General features: G+C 39.8%; 1 protein-coding gene across 2 annotated transcripts in view; it reads right to left on the bottom strand.

Annotated features, from left to right (window-relative positions):
* The window catches only part of LOC126193149 (uncharacterized), a 229,521-nt gene that overhangs the window by 137,258 nt on the left and 75,417 nt on the right, over positions 1–16,846 (bottom strand). For both annotated transcript variants that reach the window (XM_049932664.1, XM_049932663.1), the window contains exon 5: positions 11,472–11,602. In XM_049932664.1, coding sequence (XP_049788621.1) covers positions 11,472–11,602 — 131 coding nt within the window. The remainder of the gene's footprint in view (positions 1–11,471; positions 11,603–16,846) is intronic.

The raw sequence follows: 16,846 nt of genomic DNA on the forward strand, positions 1-16,846 counted from the left end.
TGAGATTAGTGCTAAAGCTCAATATGCCTCTTCTTCAACATTCTCTATTACCTCCTGGCATACTGCGTCAACATTCAAGGCTGCTATCTCTGGTGTACCCAGTCCAAAATTTCTGGCCACCATAAACTGCAAAGGCTGCTATCTCTTGTGTACTTGGTCTGAAATTTCTGGCTGCCATAATATTGCTGTATCTCTTGTCTTACTATATGCCATATGACACAGGTGAGCTCATGGTGCTCTTTCACAGCTGCTATAGGGATCACACTTGACAGTCATTCAAAGCTCTTTCATCTTCCCCCACCCCCTCCCCCCCCTCCCCCCCCCCCCCCCCCCGATTCGTTGGCTAAACTTGACAAATTCCTTTGTCACTGTGATCTCCTTACCTAAAGAGCCTTGTACATTTCTTCTTTGACTCCTTTCATCAACAGTCATATTCTGACAGCTTTTGTAATTTTATAATTCAGAATGTGGGAATTCTGTATGTGAACTGTGATGTTTCTCCTGATGTTGGGCCCTGTTCTTCAATTGTTCTTCCGACATCCACACTTGCTGCTGGTTATCGCCAAACATTTTCCTCAGTTCTGCCTGTAATTTTCCCCAGCGTTTAGCTGCTCTTCATTTTTCTTAATCCACTGCTGGACTGTGACAGCCAAGAAAAAGTAAACATCTGCCAAACACATCATGTCAACCCACCCTCTCAGCTGTTTCGTTGTAATCTGACCACCATCTCTGGGAACATTGACGGATGCCTGATATGCAGCAAACTGACTGTTGTTTTGCAATTCATTGGCCTCCTGTGTATATAGGAATCATGTACTGCTCATATTCCCATTCCTGTCAGTAGTAGGTGATGGTGTTTACATTGCCTAATTAGACCCACGTTGACATAAATGTTTTGAAGTACCTAGCATCTCAACCAAGCAATGTCACATCTAAATCATGATCCAGTCCAAATTGCATGGATGTTCGTCAATGAAAGTCCACACTTTGTACTGAAAGCACGTTTATTATTAACACCAACAGACAGGCAAAACAGAACTGATATCCTGAATAGAGTGTGCAGGTAGTTATACAAACATCGAATATTCCATAATGCTGTTATTTCCACAAACACTGACTATTCCAGGGTATCACACATTTCAAGAACCTTCCAGAAATTTTAAATTCTAAATAAATTACTGATGGTCAGGTTTGAAATGGTGACCCCTAGCATGCCAGTCAGAAATGCTAACCATTACGCCACACTGCTAGCTCCCACAGTTTGCAGTAATATTCACAAGTTGCTCTGTTTTGAGAGAAAAGAAGTATTGGCAACAACAAAGGGCACTAATGAGGGTTATCAAAATATCAATCTGTTTCTTTTTTGTTGTGCAAAACATTCTGGGGCTAAAATCACATAAATTATCACAGAACATTCCGTTTAAAGAACAACTTATCCCTGTAAGATGAGTTTCCTCAAAAAATAACTCTATAACTAATTTGGGAATGGAAATATACAGAGTAATTTATTCATTTTTACATTACTATGTAACAATATGTACTACAAATGTAATGGAGTGAAAGTACTTTATTAATTTACGGTATGGGTTTTCCAATCAAGACTGTAAACTATTTGCAGTCCCACAACTGAACACTCTCTACACTTATTGTATTTCTTGCTCGAACAGACTAGTTTTATAGCTTGTGGAGTTTTCAGAAGAAGTGAATCATATCTACTAAGCCTTGTCAAAATTTAACCATTAATCCATTTGCCTTGGACTATATCTTGAAGTTTTCAAACATTTCAATAACAGAATGAGATTTTCACTCTGCAGCGGAGTGTGCGCTGATATGAAACTTCCTGGCAGATTAAAACTGTGTGCCCAACCGAGACTCAAACTCGGGACCTTTGCCTTTCGCGGGCAAATGCTCTACCATCTGAGCTACCGCAGCACGACTCACGCCCGGTACTCACAGCTTTACTTCTGCCAGTATCTCATCTCCTACCTTCTGCCATGTCTCCGCAGTATCCTTTCTTTCCGGAGTGCTAGTTCTGCAAGGTTCGCAGGAGAGCTTCTGCAAAGTTTGGAAGGTAGGAGATGAGATACTGGCAGAAGTAAAGCTGTGAGTACTGGGCGTGAGTCGTGCTGCGGTAGCTCAGATGGTAGAGCATTTGCCCGCGAATGGCAAAGGTCCCGAGTTTGAGTCTCGGTCGGGCACACAGTTTTAATCTGCCAGGAAGTTTCATTTCAATAACAGTCTTCTTCTTCTTCTCCTCCTCCTCCTCCTCCTCATTAACATTTACCCAGTGTAGGATGGGCTCCACTGCACTCAAGTTTTTAACCAAGTTATTTTATTTAACTTTCTCCTTGATGTCCTTCCAGTCATTGCAGTCATCAGTTACATAAGGGAGGGAAGCCATGAGCACCATCCGACTGTAAATGGTGTAAACTTTGTTCTGAGTGTGATAATATTTTAACTATTTGTGTATTGTATTTTCTAAAGCAAAGAGCAAGGGGTCAGCCCAGCATTCACCTAAATGAGGATGGGAAACTGCCTAAAAACCACACTCAGGCTGGCCGTTGCACCAGCCATCGTCATTAATCTTCCACTAGATTGATCTGAGTCTGGTACAGATGGTAACATTAAAAAAACTAAAATTTGCATTTTCTGATACTGCAAGTAGAAGATCATTCACTTATATCACAAACAAAAGGAACCCAAAACAGAATTCTGTGGTACACATCTGACTGATCCACCTAACTGCTTTCTGTCATGCAGATAAGATAACAACCATAAACCTACTGTGTCTACTATTCCATAATATTTTAACTTTTGCATAAGGATATCATGTTTCATAGATTCAGAAGCCTATCTAAGTCACAAAATATTACAAGTGGTAACAATTTCTGATACACTGGCTTTAGTATGTCTTCAATAAAGGCAAATATATCCTGTTCAGATAAAGAGTCCTTTTAGAAACTCAAAATGTTTATTAGTAAGAATGTTTACAGTACAAAGTATTTCTAAATTGTATCATTAGCATCTACCTTCAATAAAATATTTTTGTCAATTACACAGATGGATAAGATGTCAAATTCATAGAAGTATAGAGGTAATATTTACCTAGAAACATAATAATACTTTTCCATTACACAAATTTTCAAGAGTACATTGTGTAATGCCAATGTATCTGAATCCTGAAGATATTTCAACATAATCATCTGCCTTGTCTGAATAAAAACTATTCAACATCTGTCAAAATCAACCTCCAGAAGACGCTCTCTAATTTTTTTCCCATGTATCAGTTTCTTTCTATTCCTTTGCTACTGTGGCGAATAAATATTCTTCTTGTGAAGATTATACCCGTATTTTTACTGTATGTCCAACACGATTTTCCTGATGTCATAACTACACTCCTGGAAATGGAAAAAAGAACACATTGACACCGGTGTGTCAGACCCACCATACTTGCTCCGGACACTGCGAGAGGGCTGTACAAGCAATGATCACACGCACGGCACAGCGGACACACCAGGAACCGCGGTGTTGGCCGTCGAATGGTGCTAGCTGCGCAGCATTTGTGCACCGCCGCCGTCAGTGTCAGCCAGTTTGCCGTGGCATACGGAGCTCCATCGCAGTCTTTAACACTGGTAGCATGCCGCGACAGCGTGGACGTGAACCGTATGTGCAGTTGACTGACTTTGAGCGAGGGCGTATAGTGGGCATGCGGGAGGCCGGGTGGACGTACCGCCGAATTGCTCAACACGTGGGGCGTGAGGTCTCCACAGTACATCGATGTTGTCGCCAGTGGTCGGCGGAAGGTGCACGTGCCCGACGACCTGGGACCGGACCGCAGCGACGCACGGATGCACGCCAAGACCGTAGGATCCTACGCAGTGCCGTAGGGGACCGCACCGCCACTTCCCAGCAAATTAGGGACACTGTTGCTCCTGGGGTATCGGCGAGGACCATTCGCAACCGTCTCCATGAAGCTGGGCTATGGCCCCGCACACCGTTAGGCCGTCTTCCGCTCACGCCCCAACATCGTGCAGCCCGCCTCCAGTGGTGTCGCGACAGGCGTGAATGGAGGGACGAATGGAGACGTGTCGTCTTCAGTGATGAGAGTCGCTTCTGCCTTGGTGCCAATGATGGTCGTATGCGTGTTTGGCGCCGTGCAGGTGAGCGCCACAATCAGGACTGCATACGACCGAGGCACACAGGGCCAACACCCGGCATCATGGTGTGGGGAGCGATCTCCTACACTGGCCGTACACCACTGGTGATCGTCGAGGGGACACTGAATAGTGCACGGTACATCCAAACCGTCATCGAACCCATCGTTCTACCATTCCTAGACCGGCAAGGGAACTTGCTGTTCCAACAGGACAATGCACGTCCGCATGTATCCCGTGCCACCCAACGTGCTCTATAAGGTGTAAGTCAACTACCCTGGCCAGCAAGATCTCCGGATCTGTCCCCCATTGAGCATGTTTGGGACTGGATGAAGCGTCGTCTCACGCGGTCTGCATGTCCAGCACGAACGCTGGTCCAACTGAGGCGCCAGGTGGAAATGGCATGGCAAGCCGTTCCACAGGACTACATCCAGCATCTCTACGATCGTCTCCATGGGAGAATAGCAGCCTGCACTGCTGCGAAAGGTGGATATACACTGTACTAGTGCCGACATTGTGCATGCTCTGTTGCCTGTGTCTATGTGCCTGTGGTTCTGTCAGTGTGATCATGTGATGTATCTGACCCCAGGAATGTGTCAATAAAGTTTCCCCTTCCTGGGACAATGAATTCACGGTGTTCTTATTTCAATTTCCAGGAGTGTATAATTTCTCCTTTAGATTTAATAATTTCAGTCTTTAGTACATTCTTATATCACCTACAGAATCAACTCATGTGTTTACTTAGCCAATGAGAATTTCATACCTGCACCTTCAACTGTTCATTTATCAATAAACTATTTTCTTGTATTCTATCTTTATTTAAGTTGTCTGAAATTCAATTTGCTCTTCATCATCAATGACTGATGTGATTAACTTTCCATCACAGCCTCTCCTTTCCAAATTTACTTTCAAACCACGCTGTATCCAAGCTGATGTCTCTGTAATCCCCAGTTCCTTCATCTTTTGCAAACATGCACACAATTACCTGGAATCAATGACTTTCTATTTTTCGTAACATGACCAGTTCTGAAATAATGGCATATTTTCTCACAGTTTTACATTTGTTTTCAGCAATTTCATGTTCTTTTGTGACTAATATTTATACCCTCTTTGATTTTTTTAAAGAATGTTTGTTAAACAATCCACATTGTCCTTATTATCCAAAATCCCCTGTGTTTATGGGACTGAGTACAGCACTCTAGATTACAATGTGAGACCTAAGTTGCTCCGGGTGTATATAATGTTCAATTAATTTGTTGGAATGTAGCTGACGATACTTCAAGAGGAGCACACCCTGCCATTTTCGAGGCAAAACTGCAGCAAATAAGCACTGTACAAGGAATTTAAAAACTTGGTTTTCAGAGGAACTCTGGAGAGATAAAAACACACACACACACACACATTGTGAACACTAGTGCTATCAGAAAACCAAAGATGACTGGCATCAGGAGTTATCAATAGTCAAATTAATAATCAATGGGCAAGTAGTGTAAAAACTGTCCCTGTGTTTGCTGACAAGGTAGAGAGCAAGATTCCACACAGCACTGAAACAAAAACCAGCATCTCTATGTAGAAAGTTATGTGCCAATTTAATTTCAACATCTTCCTTAATAACACTATCCAACAGCTGGAAGTGCATGGCAGAATCTCCATGTTGTATTGCACAGGATGACCAGTGTCAAGACAATGTTCACCAATGGCCGATTTGCTCAGCTGTTGTAAGAATGTGTGCCACCTATGCTAAATACACCGGTCCTCCACAGTCCTTATATTATGACCAATATACGACGTCACAACTGCATGGACAAAGAAGACATCCACCTTACGCAAACCAAGATCATCCTTTATGGAACCTCAAGGACCTTTATCTTAGATGGTGGTCAAAAAACACACATCACATCATATTTCCACAAAATATGACCAATCATATTCAAAATGCTCCTTGCATATGGCAAAATGGCCATAGACTCTGGTGCCACCTCGGTATTATCATCACTCACCCAGTGCACAGTTGGCCGATAGCATGCAACACACATCTAATCTGTCTCATTATAACCATCCTGACAAAAGGTGACTTCGAGGTGGGCAAACTCAGCTGACAAACTCTAAGGGTCTGAGATGACATGGGTCCTGAGCACCACGGTGTGAAGTACCCCTTCAGTTTGAGCTACATGGTGGCAATTATCAGTCTGCAGATACAAATCAGTGTGAATAGGTTTCCTATAAAGGCTTGCCCCAATGTACCATCCATCTTCCTCCTCACCAACATACTGTGGAGGGAAAGACAGTTATCCTTTTCCACCTCCACTGTGAAACAAATACATAGGTGGATTTAAGTCAGGTGTTTGAAAAAGACGTTCATATTCTCACTGTCTTGAGGCCAAATAACAAAAGTATCATCTAAACAGCACCCCATCACAACTCCATCTATATGCTTGTACTATTGGTCACTGAACAGAAAGCAAGTGGAAGTCGACACAAGTTGAAATAGGTTCATTAACTCTGCACCAAACCTAATCTCAATCAACTGAAATGAAGCAGGCAGAGGAACATGAGCAATGAGAGAGACCACATCAAAACTTACTGGAATATCAGAATCATTGAAATGTATTCCCTCTAATCCACTTTAAAAATCCACCGAGCTCTTAATATGGTGCTCACACTGACCTACTATTGGACTCAACAGAGTGGCAAGGTGTTTTGCTACATAATATGTCATCAGAGCACCAATGTTACTCACAATCAGATGAAGAGGAACCCCTTCCTTGTGGAGCTTAGGAAGGCCCATGAAAGACTGTCACTTTTACACTTGGACTATCCTGATGGTCTTCTTTTTTAATCATCTGTTCTCTACCAATTTTATTCTCTACCAGATACAAATGAGTGAAATAGTGTGCTTAAACTACATTACACATTAAGTTTTGTTTTTATGTTGTCTGTATTTGTGATAAAATTTTGGTTTATTGCATAAGTTTGTTGCACATGTTCGATTTACATAAAATACTTGTCAAATTAGTATTGATTTACTGAAGGGGAAATAAAACTCAGTTTATTAGACCAGCAGGAGCGACACAGGAAGTTTTACTCCAACCTTGGGTCATCCTGCTGTAAAGTTTGTATTTACACAAATATCTCATTTTATTCATGAATGTCTTGATCCCATTTGTTACTAACATCCCCATCCAAAAAGGTTTGAGACTGATTTTATTCTTGCATATAAGTGGCATCGGCACAGTAACTACGATGGCAGCATGCACAAAGAACATTTATAATTTGTTCTAGCCTTGAAAGATGTCTGATGTAGGCATATTATATAAGACAGGAGTCACAGATGAGTCCCAGGAATCAAGCAGCCAAGGTTACCAATACCACATAATCTGCTAACTTCATCTCTAGAGCAAGATGCTCCAAAAATTTGAGAGAACACAACACTACCGGTGGTTTGCAAGCTGAAGCTGCAAGCCAAGTACATCAGCACACCCGATAATGGCAACAAGGTCGATTGCCGAAATATTGTGTCCTACGCACTCTCATACCAGGCTGTTCACCCAAGATTTATTTCATCATTTTCATTTTTTATCAGTCAACTGACAAGTAATATGGCAATATGATCAAGTTTACGACAGGTATCCTGGTGATATTTGACCACTAAGTATAGGCACGTAACGTCTGCATGTTGTAATTGTATAGCAGTTTGTGGCACAGATATTTCAATATCAACAGTATGTATCATGAATATTATATAGCTGAGGACTCTTCCTTGAGGAAGATCCTGCTATGTTCTGCATGGGTATGTCATCTTACTGATAATCTGAATATATGCCTGTAGGATGCAATTTGTATATTATCATAAGCAACTGAGATATGGAAGAAGACAGCGATGAGGAAGCAGCATCAGGATACCAAGCCATCAGTGACTAATAGTGCTTTATTTCCCTATGTGCCCCTTTCTTTTCTGAAGGCATATTCTCTGCTTCATAGTAACTAATTATGTTCCACCCAAAATTCCACTCATGTTTCAACAATTTGTTACAGAATTTTGCTGATGCAAGAGCTTGGCGCAATTAGTCTTTTTCTTACTTCAGTATGTGCAAAATGGTTTATGCTGTCATGGGGAGTGATTTTGTTGATCATATTTTTTTGATGATGGGAAGTAGATGTAATGTCTGTTGTGGCAAATGTGTGATCATAGGGTAACAGATGTTGACAACACCATACCATTGTTATAAGATTGCTTGGTTGGCACTTGAAGTGACCCCCCATCACTCTACAACAGGAATGAGGTTGCATTTACCATAGCATAAAACGAAACTGATTAAAGACAACACAGGAAGTGAGCTAATTGTGTCTGCAAAACTCTTCTGGCAAACCTGTGAATAAACACGTTAACTTTCCGCAATATGTCCACCATATTAGAACAGTGCATTAGAAATTCATAGAACAATTTTCAAGCTTTATCTTGCAATGTTTAAGGAATCGGTTCACTATGGCATCAACACATTTGTAATTCAGGTACATTTCCTCTGACGGTCGCTGTCTAAATTTTTATAATGCTGATATTAAAGCAGTAGTTTGAGAGCATTATGGGTTCAACTATATTTCAGGCTGCTTATTGGGGGATGGGGAGGGGGGGGGGGGAGGGGGGGTTGAACAGTTTTCTTCGGTATCATTGTAGAAGCTGCTTCCTCCAAGTCATCCAAGAATACAAGTCAAATTTGTCACTGTTCCATTTGTCTCTCCTAGATATATGGAGCAGACGAGGGGAGATTGCTGCAAAATGATCAGAATGGGGTAATTCTCCAATACCATTTGGCCACTCAAGATTTTCCAATCACATATCAGAGTGTCAGATGGAGGACATGCACGTTGGTTGGTTGGTTGGTTGGTTTGTTTATGGGAGGGGACCAAACAGCAAGGTCCATCAGATTAGGGAAGGAAATCAGTCGTGCCCTTTCAAAGGAATCATCCCTGCATTTGTCTGAAACGATGTAGGGAAATCATGGAAAACCTAAATCAGGATGGCCGAACATGGCTTTGAATCATCATCCTCCCGATGCGAGTCCAGTATGCTAACCACTGTGCCACCTCGCTAGGTAGGACGTGCAGAGGTATCAACAGCTGAGTTATAGTTTCATAATTGTAGGAGAAAAGTCATTTAACAGTACAATAGGTCTTCTATTATTGAACGAATAGCCACACAATTTGGAATGTTATCTCGCAGTTCCATGCCTTACTGTGAGAATGGAAGTCACACAAGCTGGACAAAAATTTACTGCCATACAGCATTTGATATGATCAGTCTCAGTGAGCAGTAAAGTGGCATGATTGTAAATAAGCCAAATGGTAGTTCTATATATGCTGTCATGAGATGAAGTGGTGACTGAAGTGTACGCACTACTGTTAATTGTATATATGCTTTTCTTGAATTATGTTTTAGAATCTAATCTGTGAGTTGATGAAGACCATGTCTCTGTGATTGCTATAATTGGTGGATGAATGGTATCCATTTCAAGGAGCAGGATTTCTCTGTTACAGATCACCGATCTTGTGTTCCAGTGAAGGATTTTAGGTTCCGTTCAAACATTAAGATATGTTGATTCTTTCTTCAATCAGTGGCTGATGTCTAGATACAGTCTGTCTTAGGCAGCATGATGTATTAATTCTAAAACAAACTTGCATAAGTCATGAATCAGACTTTCAGCGTTATTTTGAGCCAGAGTATTATTCCTAACACACTCCAAACTTTGCTGAAGTATTGTGGGCATTGCATGTATAGCATGATTGACATTTTGTTACTGCTTGTGATAGTCAAAGTGAGTAACATCACTACTTATAATTGCATTAGTGGGTGAATAAGAACTGGCCATAGTGAGATCTTAATGAAAAGAGAGATTCTGAATAACACTTAATTCCTCAGTCAGTCTCATTCAATGATACTATAGGCAACATCTCTTTGCAACAAATGCTTACAATTGTAGTTTAAACATTTAATGCAAAAGGCTTAATTACATGGCAACCAGCACATTTAGAACACCTTGTCTAGTTCTTGCATTGTTTGCTGATACGTCCAAAGCAGAGGCAAATAGCAGTTTAATAATAATGGTTTGGTTGCCTTGCAGCATCTCATCCTTGGAGAATAATTTGATGATGACAAAAGACATTTCTGATTTAGATTTTATCAACAGTTAAGCTTTTATAATTTTCAGTACAATAGGGTCCGCAGCTGCGATGAATTTTTTGAATGATTTCTTGAAGCCTTTAGCTGCCACTTTGTTTATTTCCTGTACGATTGTACAATTTCAACCTTAGGCCATTTTCAAGTATTTTACGGATGATTTTTTGGTAATATATTATGTCATATGTGTTGTTGCTCCTATGACATCATGTCATGCTCATAAATTAGTTGGAGGTGTTTACGCTATTTTAGGAGCACACTACTTTCGAGTAACATGCACCTAAAATAGTGTGAACTCCTCGAACTAATTTACGAGTGTGACATGATGTCATAGGAGCAACGACGCACATGACATAATCTGTTAATGATGTTTCATCAATCCAATATGTGACTGGTGATTTTGAACCATTAGGTGAAGTTTCTCTAAGTTCTTGTCCTCCCCTTCTGCGAAAACCTTAAATGGGCCCACTTCTGTAAATGTGCATTTGAAACATTTGCACAGGATCATTAGTATCCATGGAAGTAGGAGCACAGGCCACCATCACATCTTGGTTACTGGGTAAAGTACTGCTGGAAACAATTTTTGATGGTTTATCTTACTGCAGAATGTGACAACGAAGGAAAGTTATGAATTGAATAATACACTAAATACAGGAAAGACAACCACTCACCTATAGCTAACAGAGAGAAACATGCAATGGAATACAGTATTCACTCTAAGCTTTCAAATTCTTGACTTTTCTCTAGCACACGAGTACACATTTTCAGACAAACAATCACACAGACACACAAACACACATACCTGCGGTGAGACTGATTATTCATTATCCTTTACTGAGAGCAGTAGGGTAACTAAATTTGCCTCTGAAAACCACACTGGTTTTATAGGGAAGGTGGTTACACTCAAAAGCAGCACAAACTCTGGATTACTAATCAAATTATGATTGCATGAGAAAATCATTTTGTATCTCACCTCTTTCATTTAGTTTGCCTCACTACATATCACATTTCTTATAGCTTTCTCATGAAGTCAGGTTCTAGTGTGTCTCAGAAAAAAAGAAATTAATATTATAGCAATCATAATTGCTATCTAAAACTTCATTCTCATGTTTTACATTAGATGAATAATAATTGAACATTACCACTGGATCAGAGAGCTGTGGAGTAGAGTTGCTCCATTTCAGTTTGTCAGAGGCACTCAGCATATTACAAACTCTAGCCATCAGCGCATCTTCTCGCATTCTAGCAGCATCACGCACTTCACGAACCAGTTCTGCAGAAGGTGAAAAACAACCTATGTTATTATCAAATTAAAAATGAAATAAAACATTGTCAGTATCAAAATATAAAGTCAAGACAGTATTACATGAAGTCCTGTGTACTACCTACATTTGAAAGGTTTAAACCATATGCAACGACGGAAATTAATTTCTTAATTCTGTTGTTAGTCTTCCTACAATTGTGTAGGCTAACATCACTCAACCTAGATCACAGTTTCCTTTAACACCTCATCCCTAGTCACGTTTGTCAAATGTGGCACCTACAGAACAGTGTAATGACATAATGCTCTAAAATTTGAGTAGAATAAGCAATAGATCCAATGAGAAAGAGTTTTAAAAAGTTTGGCAAAAGAATTCCACGAGTTAAATTTGCATGAGAGGTGTGTGAAAAGTTGTGTTAAATTTATCAGTGGACTAGATTTATCTGTCTACAGGATGAAAACATTACTTTAGTGCCAGTAATGAAGTCACAAGACATAGTTATCAAAACTGCCTACAAAGTGACAGTAACAGTCATAAAAATACTGTTAGCACAAAACTCCAAAATATAACAACAAAATCATGTAGCACATACAAAAAAAACTTAAATTAAAAAATCTGTAAAGTAATAAGTTCAGGTTTTTATTTCTTCGCAAATGGTTCTGTATCATCTGCCAAGGTAGAATAAACATCAGACTTTAAATCAGTGAATAAATATAAATTATCAAGGGCAAAATATCAATAAAATCCAAAATAAAGCTGAGGCAGTACTGAAACTGATAATGGAAAAGACTAATTTCTCACTATAAGTGACTATATGTTAAAAGAACACAAATGCACAAACTTCAAAAATCAATATCAGTTTAGTAATTGTCAAATGAATAAACAACTCAACAACATATCACACACAAAGACAGGGCACAACATGACTCCATCAAGGATTGTTAAGTTGTTTTTGTGTCTATGGAATAAATTTTCTTCAAAGCAACAGTGAAGAAGAACTTGTTAATGAAACAAGAAATATAATTTGAAGTCCAGAATGAAATTTTCACTCTGCAGCGGAGTGTGCACTGATATGAAACTTCCTGGCAGATTAAAACTGTGTGCCCGACCGAGACTCGAACTCGGGACCTTTGCCTTTCGCGGGCAAGTGCTCTACCATCTGGGCTACCGAAGCACGACTCACGCCCGGTACTCATAGCTTTACTTCTGCCAGTATCTCGTCTCCTACCTTCCAAACTTTACAGAAGCTCTCCTGCGAACCATGCAGAACTAGCACTCCTGAAAGAAAGGATACAGTGGAGACATGGCTTAGCCACAGCCTGGGGGATGTTTCCATAATGAAATTTTCACTCTGCAGCGGAGTGTGCGCTGATATGAAAGTTCCTGGCAGATTAAAACTGTGTGCCCGACCGAGACTCGAACTCGGGACCTTTGCCTTTCGCGGGCAAGTGCTCTACCATCTGAGCTACCGAAGCACGACTCACGCCCGGTACTCACAGCTTTACTTCTGCCAGTATCTCGTCTCCTACCTTCCAAACTTTACAGAAGCTGTCCTGCGAACACGCTTCGGTAGCTCAGATGGAAGAGCACTTTCCCCGCGAAAGGCAAAGGTCCCGAGTTCGCGTCTCGGTCGGGCACACAGTTTTAATCTGCCAGGAAGTTTCATAATTTGAAGTGTTAGAGACCTCTACAAAATTTCTGGGTTATAATCAATGGCATAATGCAGAAGATCAGGAAGAGAAAAATATATAGAGTGAATTAATTAAAAAACTAATTCTCATGGTAATAAATTAGGAAAAGTACACACAGATCATAAAAAGGTTGTAATTAATAAATGTCTGGGAAGGATTATTTGTCTTCAAACAGTTTAGGCTCCAAAATATTTAGTAAAATGTCTCTTCTAATGCTTTAAATCATTCTTCCATGTGGAAAATAACACACGGCACTCTTCACAGTCCCCTCTAGGACATACCATGTTTCTACCTTAACATAAATATCATACTGTTTTTGTTGGCTGTATTAATCAAAATTGTAAACCATAATAAAATCCCTGACTGTGACACTAGTACGCTTGGTAGTCTACAGTGTTTCTGGTAAATGAGTTAACTTTGGTGCTGTCAGACCCAGACAAGAGGAAGGGAAATTGAAATAATTTCAGAAAAGAAAGAAGAAGATGAACATAGCAAATGTTGATTCTGTTGAATTGGAATATGTATGTTGGAAACGTAGCAAATAAATTATGTAGTTTTAACTTTGAAATGCAAGCATTATCCAGTGCCACTGACAGGGACACATGGGAAATAATACATTACAGTTATTTTCAATTTGTTAACAAGTAGGGTATTCTATTTTAAGGGAGCCCCAAGCAACAAAGCTCCAGGGAGGGTGGGGGTGGGGGGGGGGGGTGGGAAGAAAACCTCTCCCATTCTGTAAGTGTGAAATTATATTTCAAAACATCAAAAAAGAAATAATCAAGGAAAATTATTTTGTCCACTTATATAATACAAGATATAAACATAACTTCATGGTTATTATTTATCTATTAAAATTATACACTTAAGACTCCCCATTACCTGGGAATGAAAATATGCAATTAAAACTGAAAGACATTCTGAACCCAAAGCCATGATCAATGGAGAAAAAAGGGTAACAACAATTTGCTACAAAGACATTACTACCCAGCAGGAGGGGTCATGGAGGACATGTTGATTTTTTACAAGGGATGTCATTTATTATTAATCTCACTGCAATTTATACACAGTAAAATTCTGTATTTGTGTTACAACAATGTGTCTCTCACTGAGAGTTATACTACAAATTTCTGAGATGTCGCCCATACTGTTGAAAAAGAACTCATCACACACAAAACAGAAATTTTTAGTATGATAATTCATTTAAAAATACAAAAGTTTAATAGATTAAATTAAACATGTCCAGGGTCTTAAAAAATTAATACTATTCATACACAGATGAATGGGTCTATTATTTACCAAAGGTTCATAAGCAAACAGCACAAAATTCTACAGGTACAAAGAAAGTGAAGGAAAAGGAAATCCAAAAATGAACAGACAACTATCTGAAAGAAGATGGGAATTTCAAAGACATAATATGAGAAATATGATAAAATATCCTCAAATGCACAATATTGTACAAAAATGTTGGGCTTTGATTTGGTGGAAGAGATCAAACAGCGATGTCATTGGTCTCATTGGATTAGGGAAGGATGGGGAAGGAAATTGGCCATACCCTTTCAAAGGAACCATCGCAGCATTTGCCGGAAGCGATTTAGGAAAATCACACAAAATCTAAATCAGGATGGCCAGACGTGGGACCGAGCGAGGTGGCGCAGTGGCTAGCACACTGGACTCGCATTCGGGAGGACGACAGTTCAATCCCGCACCTGGCCATCCCGATTTAGGTTTTCCGTGATTTCCATAAATCGGTCCAGGCAACTGCCGGGATGGTTCCTTTGAAAGGGCACGGCTGACATTCTTCTCCATCGTTCCCTAATCTGATGAGACCGATGACCTCGCTGTCTGGTCTCCTCCCCCAAATAACCCAACCGGGACACAGGATTGAACCTCGTCATTCCGAATGCGAGTCCAGTGTGCTAACCACTGCACCACCTTGCTCGGTGTACAGAAATATCTTCAAGAGAATGTGAAACAATACAACGAAACTTTGATAAGAGATATATCTGAAAATGATGAGACTATAAAGAAAACAAGCTAGTTTGCTAGACACACCATATTTCAATAGTTGAGATTGCAAATGCCACAGCAACTAGCAATAGACAGAAAACTGTACAAAAGGCATTGCAGCTTCCTTGCGTTGTCTTAATAACTTCATTTCACATTTATCAACATGCAAGTTGCTTAAGTGGCATTAAACAGAATGACTTGGACCCAGCAGCTGAACAACCCTCAGCCAATAATGCTGCAGGATCATTTCAATGGATTTCAACAACTAATGGAAGAACTTAACAGAGTAAGTTGGGAAATAAGCCTGAAAAATTGATATAGGTAAGATTAAATAATGTATAATTAACACATTAGACAGTAAATGCATAAAATTAATAATGAAATCATAAAACTGCTGACAGGATGTTGTATACACTATAGCTGAAGACTTCTTGATGGATAGTGAAAGAAATATACGGAATAGTGAAAACTGGAATGGTATGCTTTGGGTAGACCTAAACAAGTCCTCAAACCTAGGCTTCCAAGATATCAGAAAAGAGAGAAGTTTACAACCACTGGTAGTTTTGACTTATGGCAGGAAGATATTAATTTTTAATGTGAATGCTTTCAAAAACCAAATGTTGTTCAGGAGCAATGGAAAGGTGCACAGTGTTGAGTAACTAAAAGAGGCAGGTAAACAAACAAATGGTTCACAGAAAATATTGGAGTGGAAGGTGTAATTATGATTAATAAAAATGAAATGGAGATCAGTGGAGTATACAAGCAAAGATATCAAGGAAGTTCTTTCCTGGATTCCAAGAGACAAGAAATGACCAAAATGACAACCTAATGGATGATGGGTAGATGACATTATAAATCATGCAGAAGCAGCAAGGACGTGTACTACTGAAGACTGTAATGCACAGAGAAATCTAGAGGAAGCCTTTATCCAGGAGTGTATGTCAAATAAATGATACCATTGATAATATCATTGGATGTGACTGAACTCCTGTTCCAACTGTACTAACTTCATTACAAAAAAAAGTAACCATGTTCACTTTAGGCAGTATGCCTAGTCTGTGCATAGTTATTTTTAGTTCAGAAAGCTAGGAAACTTATTCTACCTTAACCAAAATTAGATGTACAACTTAGATATTTATGTACACTTGTGAAACAATGTTTGAAAGCACAAGTCTTTGCTCAAATTTCCTCAGTCTACTACCACGCCGATCAGAACAGCGACTCACTCATAGAAGTAGGGGATCTGACAACCTTATGCATTTTACACTAACCTCCTTGAGCCTGAATAGTATGGCAAGACATGTGAAACATGCTGAATGTAGACACAGCTGTGAGAAAAGCAGTCTCAGCCCAGGCCTGAATGTTTCTAATCTTGGAGTCTCGGATCAACACAACCAGTTCATTTATTGATAATGTGAAGTACTGTCAGTGCTGTTAGCTGTCAGCTTGTCTGCTTTGTAGATTGAAGGTGCATTTAAATATAGAGAACTGAAGACATTGGTTCATTTCGTTGTCTGCAGAGCAATTTAATAGGCAGCCCATCCAATTGGTTCC

This window comes from Schistocerca nitens, chromosome 1 (assembly GCF_023898315.1).
Source record: "Schistocerca nitens isolate TAMUIC-IGC-003100 chromosome 1, iqSchNite1.1, whole genome shotgun sequence".
Lineage (NCBI taxonomy): Eukaryota > Metazoa > Arthropoda > Insecta > Orthoptera > Acrididae > Schistocerca > Schistocerca nitens.